An 8112-nucleotide genomic window follows, 5' to 3' on the forward strand; every position below is an offset into this window, starting at 1 on the left:
GTACAATAAGAGAAAATTGAACACAACCAGAGTATTTAAAAGTGTGTATAATTTCAAGTAAAACACCATGAAGTTACAATGATATTAAACTTAAATTAATCCTAGAGGAAAAAAAACGAAAATAACTTACCTAAGGTTACTAAGAAAGATTGAAATCGAGTAAAAACTGTTCAAAATCGCTTTGAAAAGATTCATAGTAACCAAACGTGCAACATATAATGGAGGTGAAAAAACTCAGGTCCCGGTTACAACCCTAATGTATGGAAGTGAAGCATGGAGTTGGCGAAAAAATTAAAGTAGACTGAATTAAGTCGAAATGTGTTCTCTCAGCCGAATGTGTGACAAAACGATGCACGATAGTTGTTCACATGGTGATATTACCAACGAATACCTGGCTGAGATAAGCATTATATTATAGATAAAATTAAGAAGGAATTATTTTTTTAAGATAGAAATTGCATTTATTATTTACCTTGTTTTTTATTTACAAGGTTTACATTTATTATTTACCTTGTTTTTTATTTATAGATCATTAAGTGGATTTTTGTTTCATCTAACTAAATAAATTTTTTTTTAATTGGATCTGTGTTGGACCAGTCTGTCATTGCAAACAATCTTCTGGTGTGGTGTTCTATTCTCTCCGTCTACCCCTCAGCAATGCACATGAAACAAAAATGTGTATTTACACGTATTTTTTTGGGATCCAACAAATGCACTCTGACTAAAAGAAGTTGAAACAGTAATTCGACAGCTGAATGCCAGATACTGGAATAGAATAAAGGAGAGTAGTGTTTCGATTGTTCTACTGCAGATTACTACAAATACCACTAGTGTATGCTAAGATGCAATCAATACTTGTCAGACGGCTAGGAAGCTTTTCCTTACACGCATTCTTCGCTTTATATAGAAGATAAGTCCTCTAATGACAGGCCTAATCGTAGCTACTCGTAAAATGCTCAGCTTTAGAAATACAAAGTAGTTTTATTTTAGTCACAGAATAATTCTCCTAGATAAGTACTTATTTAAGGAATAAAAATTGAAAATTCACAACTATTGTAGATTAACGACTAATTACTAGTTATTTTTAAAAAAATAAAAATTTATATAATACCACTTACGTTATTTTTTTCAAATAATCAACATGTCATTCCAGTTAATGCCGAATCAATAAATAATACTAATGACTTTTATGATAAAATATATGTCATGTTTAATTCCATTTAGAAAAAATACTTAAAATCGTAAAATAGCGTGCGTGTAATTTCAGTGTAAAAATTTAAATTTCACTTGGTAAATTATTAAAGGGAAAATGGAAGTCAGGGCATTCCCTCGGATTTTATGTTTTTTTTTTAAATAAAATATACAACTCAGTAGACCCTAAAAATGAGTGTCAGATTTTTATATTTTAAATTCTTTAAAGAAAAAAAAACTACTGTCGTAGGAAAATGATTATTTCTTTAGAAATTGTAATATTAAGTATAAGAAGCACAAAAGCTATTATTTTTGTTGGAAATAAGGTTCAGATTATTCATCAATACAGGTACTATGTGAATCGATTAAGGAAAGACTATGAAGTTCTCCATTGTCGAGTTAATTCCACATGCTTGTAGTCGACAGGTGATGGATGTGTAATACATGATACATTCATTTATTCAGTATGTTATGCGGAGTATGTGTTAAAAGAAGGCACACACTATACTGATTCTGATAACATAACATAATCTCATTGTTACAAAGAAGATACTTATGACACACAAAATAGGTGTAATCGTAGACTAAGTAGTTTTAATCAGTGATAAGTTTTTATTACTATTTATTTATCCCTGATTGTGAGGTAATAAAAACTAGATAATTTGACAACAAATTGTATCAATTCATATGTTGCTTAATATTTTACATAGTATTTAATACAAACGATGTAGACCATATAACGTAAAATACATTTTTTTTACTGTAAACCTATGTTAGTAAAAATATCTCTTTTGGGCTTAACATCTTTTGGGCTAGCCACTTTACAAAATTTTGAGTGTGTCCAAATACTTTTTTAAGTTTACGAGTTTAAAGATTTTTTTGACATCTTAACATGAAGAAGAATATGGAAAGTGAAAACGTGTGTAAAGTGATCACTTAAACCAGCCTATGGTGGTCGTAAGCCCTGTAAATGCTCGGACTTTCATATTCTTCTTCATCTATGTTAAGATGTCAAAAAAATGTACAAATAAGCCAAACTAACAAACAACGTCTCTCGATTTTTTGAGATATACTCGTATAATATAATATTTCCGATTCAATAAATACATGACGCCATCTAAAAATATATATATTTTTGATATTTTATACGTTAAAGTAGATTTAATTCATTTACTTACATTTTTAAAACTTTATTAAAATAAATAAATTACCGCTTTTTTGCGTGAATCCCTATGTTCTTAGACGAAAATTTAGTTTCGTGTTTCCTAATATTGTTAGATAGACAGGACCAGTCTGGTATATGTTATAACCATGCCTTATAATTTTACTTATAGTTTTTTTTTTTTTGGTTGAGGATTCAATAATTAAAAAAAAAAATATTTTTTTAATTGAAATTATGTACACTATATGATATTACAGACAGTTCACAAACCAAAAGCATGAATTAGCAATGTTTAATTCATATAATAATAAATTATAACTGTAAGTCTCTCTCCAAGCACTAAGAGCTAAGTCTCTATATTGGAAAGAACAGCGTCAATATTACAAGATTGTCAATATAAGAAATATCTAGAAAATGAATTAAATTATGTAAATTATGTATAAGTTTATTTTTTTTAATCAAATTAAAATTATACGATAATACAAAATTGATTCAGTATGACCTTATACAATTGTACGATGTTATATTATTCTGTTATATGCAGTCTTAAAATATTATGCTGTATTGATCGTTAAATTATATAAACACTTCGATTGTTCGAATTCTCGGTTCAGAATTCGTATTATTCAGACAATGACAAGGATGCGAAAACGTTTATCAAACATTTTCAGTTATACCTACCATTAACAATGGAAAGTTTACAAAACACGATACGACATTAAATAGTTCAATTTACGACAATTTCTTAGGAAAACTTTGGCTTCAATTATATTCATATAAAACTTGAAGGCTGTGCTGAGCTTTCGTGCTCATTTGAAATGATCAAATAAATTTATATCGACGGTAAAATATTTTGAAGGGCAGAAAAGTATAAACATGATTATGGTAATTTTCGAGAAGTTTTTATATGAAATGGAACTTCGTGATACGAAAAATGTATCACGATATTTTATTTGCATTTTTAACTTTAAAAAAGTCAGTGACGCACGTCAAAAAGTCATATCATCGTATATGATTTTAAAACAGATCACACTCGTCTAAAAATGCCATCGATAGAAAAGAAAATTTTGAATACATATTTCACACAAATTAAGTTTTTTAACGTGTAGTTAAAAATAATTAAATAATGAAAAAAATCCATAGTAATGTCGGTGTATAAATAAACCAGTTTTAGTTTCATTTGTATTTTCATATTATTTTCGTCATTTAAATGGGTTGACACGTTTTATATTTACTAAGAAACCGAGCCCAAACTGCAAGCTGATAACTCACATTACATACAAATTTAATAAATTTTACGTAATTTTTCAGGAAATCAGTTATCATGATTTTAAGCATTTACACTTATTTGTTTTCAGTCAGGAAGGCGAAAAATTATTGCGATAAGACATAAATTTTTATCACATTATTCAGAATTTCCGAGAAATGAGTCAAAATTACAGTACATATATATTTTCAGATGAATAATATATTATAACGATAGATCAAAAGAAGTAGGATTGAATTAAACGAATTCAGAACAAAAATGATCTGGAAAAGAAATCTCGCGTTTATTCGAAAAAGTTCATCTAATTTCTTAAAATGAAAAAATGGGTTTTAAGACGACAAAAAATATTTTGTTTTCATAAATCTCTAAAATGGATACCTAGGTACACGCAATTATTATCCCTCGTAATTTACAAGGAGGGTGGCAACTGGCAACGTTTAGTAGGGCGCATGAATCTAAGATGAAATCCGATAATTTTCACATGTTTCAGGATTTTCAGGAGGTTCGCTTACCTGTTCTTTCCGTAGCCCACTTTGTGAAGCTCGACGTGCTTGAAAGCTGCGTAGGTTGCCATCTCTGAATCAATACGCTGCTAAAACTCCAAAATACAAATCACACACCACGCCGCTACGCAGATATCAAGCCTTTTCGGTATTTAATTTCGGGTCACTGCTGACAAATGACTCTAATTTTATTACGAGACGATAAACAGTTTACACTTTGAAAAATTTGATTTCGGAGATAAAATGTAGTGATCGTCTCTTGTTTCGGCTGTCAGTTGTTTTTTGGGGTGAGCGAACGCGAGACGTCGTGTTATCAGAGATGCGCGAGCAGTGGCAAGTGTTGGGAAGTGTTGCGAGCGACCGGTTACGGCTGAGGCGAACAGCTGACTGGCTGAATCACCCGTCTGCCACTAGCTAAAGTACGTCGGGCGGCGCTCGGCGGGGGGAGGGGGGTGTTGTGCCTCCCTGGAGCGTGACGTACCTCCCCCTCCCTCTCTACCCCCTTCCCCCCCCACCGCCGCCATCTCGCCGCACAACTCTCACCATCCCCCGAATCCTCGCCAGACGAGACATCCCACATATCGCTCACTCCTCTCAAGAACGTCATAAATCAAAAAACTTGATTTCTCAGGAGAACGTTTTTAAAGTTTAAAAATATAATACAATGTGTTTAAAATAAATATCAAGCCACTTATTGAACTTTTTACTGTGCAACAGATCTTTTTAGTTAAAACCTGAATGTTTTTTCTCCATTTGAAAAATATTTAGAACTTATGTTTAAAAAATAATTAAGCAATACCTTTTCTTCAAAATGCAAAAACAACACTTTCTGCCCTGTAGCGGTTAATATTAAGTTAAAAATATGCCTCTTTTGCTGGGATATAGTACATTTTCTGGGCACTCCGAAAACATGCACACAACTGAAAGTTGACGATTTTTTATTTATGACGTTCTTGAAAGGAGTGAGCGAGATTTGACTCGTTTCACACACGATTAAAATGCCCACGGGATACGCACTCGAGAAAAACAATAACAAGGCACTACGGCACTACGTACTGTTAACGAACTTAATCCGGAGCACTTTTATTCGTTTAATAAAAGTCACTACGCCTGGATATTCAATAATAATACTCTACTCGAAGAGTAGATTTGAAATGACGCATGCATACTCTCAGCCACCCCAACGATAACCTCGTTACATACAAAACATCCCACACGACCCCCCAGACTGTGTAGAGTCTGTCGAGCAATACGAGTGTTAGAAGTATGAAAAAAACTTAACCTAGCACTGAATACATAATGATGTATCGAGCAGTTTCACCGACAAATACAAAACGCGTAATGTTCTCAATAAAAATACATTTTAATATTTTTATAGATTTGGCGTTTAATTTGTAGAACTCCATTTTAATTTATGTTTTAAATGTTAAATCAAACACTGATTTTTTTTAATCAAATAAGTTGTATTTTATTGTTAACACATAAAATTAAATTTTTATCTGTTTTATAAGTAAAAATTGTTTCATTATTTTGATAAATAAAAAGACTCGGTGTTTTGATCCACTCACATTTTTATTAACCAACTAGTTTTAGAAACTAGTTGGTTAATAATGTGAGTGGATCAAAACACAAAGTCTTTTTATTTCTCAAAATAATATATCAATATGATCCACAAAGTTAATGCTTTCAATATTAAAAAAAAGACAATTGTTTTGCCCAGTTTTCAAACTAATGTGATGATTAAATGGACTGACATTTTAATGACTTGCATACAAATATTATTTCAATAACTTGTATACAAATATTAGCGTGTTAGCAACGAAATACAGACAATAAATAGAAATAGTTTTCACTTTTCACCTGTAGATGAAAACATCTGTCTTCGAAACTAGTCTCGTGTAATGGAATAAAACTTATTAAATGGTATTATACAAGTCTTTATTTTCTTTTCATAAAGAAAAGACAATACCAATGGTCGTAAAGCGATATTCCTGGGCTTTAAATACATAATAGAAAAGATAGAAAATAAATGAATGTAGAAGGAAATAAAATCACCACTTGGTGTAGAATACGCGCTAGGCGCGTATGGGTGATAAAAAAGAGTCAAATGGATTAAAATAATCATTGCTTAGTTGAAAGTTTACCCTTACAGTATTGATTACAATATTTTGTCAGTGTGTAGTGTATAAGAAAATCATGTATAATTTATGAGTGTCAAGTCAGCTTTAGTCCCCTCGACGACTCGTGTTTATACTCGCTGGTCTCGCGGCGAGTATAAACATGCGCCGCGCGTGAATGCTACACACAAAGAGAACTGTGTGTACAGGTATATGTTTAGCAAACTTGCAAATTCAAACAAAATTTAAAGATTTATCCGCCCGTGGACAGCCACCAGCAAGTTCCTTGAAAATTGAAAACGAACCCGGCAACAAAATACGAATCGTGCAGATTGCAAAGAAACCATACAAGATTAGCGAATAGAACAATGGGTTTGGTAAAGTATTGACAGGAGAATATAATCACGACAACTCGAGAAGAATAAACTCCCTACTGTGTGAAGGGAATTGACGCGACCAATTAAGGCCCAGTATTCGTTAAGTTGAAACTTTTTTTTTCTAAATCCAGGTAACATTTAAGGTAATTGATTTTTTTCTTAAAACAATAAAAATACAAAAAATATTTTTTCTTTATATATTCTAAAAAATCAACAAAAAAATACAATAAACATTCTTTAGAAAAATCGGGCGTGGAAAGGCGTGTTACCTCTACGGCGGTCGGCCGGATGAAGGACCTACAACCTGAGGACGAGGAGAGCTACAAAGACGATAAGTTGGGATGTAGCCAGGAAGAAGAAGAAATGTATCGAAATTGAATTAAATTGTAAAAAAAAATGCACAAGACTAAGACATAACAGTTTATTTGCTGTCTCGCGGAGAAAAGTGCATTTTGACTGTAGAAAACTGTCGAATAGCAGCCCCATTTAGAGATTACATAAACTTGTCCAGCCGACGAATTTCTCCATTGGACTCATGCCAATTGGCATTCTCAGTTAGGTGGTGGGACAGACAAATATTTTGATGATGCACGACGCTTCGCCAGACAGCCGACACTAAAAGATAGCCTGCCTTTTTTCTTTTTAGGAAACCCGATCCTGAAACTTCTTAGCATAGACGCAGACGACAGTGCTCTGTTGTAACTTTTCATGTAAGTATTCAATACGCCATGTCGTATCCGATTGCGTAAATAATTTTCCTACATTATAATTTTTTTAATGTCCCCTTGGCGCGGGAAAACTCAGTGGGGCACATTATTGTAATTTCTTATTTGTAATTATGTAAATGATGAAATAAATATATAAATATGATTACGGGTTGATTTACCAATGATTTACAATAATGCATTTTTATTTAGTCCGAATATAGGAGAAAATATTATTCACCGCATATGACTAGTGGTGTTTTATAGGACCTATGTAAAATTGATAATACAACATTGTAAGTGTGTCCAAATACATGTTCAGAAATCTGGATAATCCCCGCATAGGAGTTATTTTTACATTTCTGACATCTCAACATAGATGAAGAATGGTGAATGTTATACAAGGAGTAAAGTGATCGCTTAAAGCTGCCAATTACAGATGGTTAGTCCTGTAAATACCCAGACCTAATATTTGCATCACAATAAACATCTTCATCTCTTCAGAAGTATATGGAAGATAGATCAAGAAGTATATGGAAGCCTGGGCATTTACAGGGCTTACGACCGTCATAGGCTTGGTTATGTGATCACTTTACACACGTGTAACAATCACCAATTCTAACCATGATTGACCACCACAATATATCTATGTGTTGCAAAAATTTGAGTGGTGTGGTTGTCAATCATGGGTAGAATTGGTGATTGTTACACGCGTGTAAAGTGATCACATAATCAAGCCTATGGCGGTCGTAAGCCCTATAAATACCCAGACTTCCACATTATTATTCATC

General features: G+C 32.5%; 1 protein-coding gene across 2 annotated transcripts in view; it reads right to left on the reverse strand.

The window, feature by feature from the left end:
- Positions 1 to 4512, reverse strand: part of LOC148308227 (microtubule-associated protein Jupiter-like) — a 34693-nt gene extending 30181 nt beyond the window's left edge. The window contains exon 1 of one of the 2 annotated variants that reach the window (XM_088262159.1): positions 4133 to 4512. In XM_088262159.1, coding sequence (XP_088118285.1) covers positions 4133 to 4194 — 62 coding nt within the window. In that variant the 5' untranslated portion in view covers positions 4195 to 4512. The remainder of the gene's footprint in view (positions 1 to 4132) is intronic. The other variant, XM_088262160.1, reaches the window with a different exon arrangement.
- Positions 4513 to 8112: the final 3600 nt, after the last annotated feature.

This window comes from Brachycentrus maculatus, unplaced genomic scaffold (assembly GCF_059751285.1).
Source record: "Brachycentrus maculatus isolate JH-2025_06_01 unplaced genomic scaffold, ASM5975128v1 h1tg000173l, whole genome shotgun sequence".
Classification (NCBI taxonomy): Eukaryota; Metazoa; Arthropoda; class Insecta; order Trichoptera; family Brachycentridae; genus Brachycentrus; species Brachycentrus maculatus.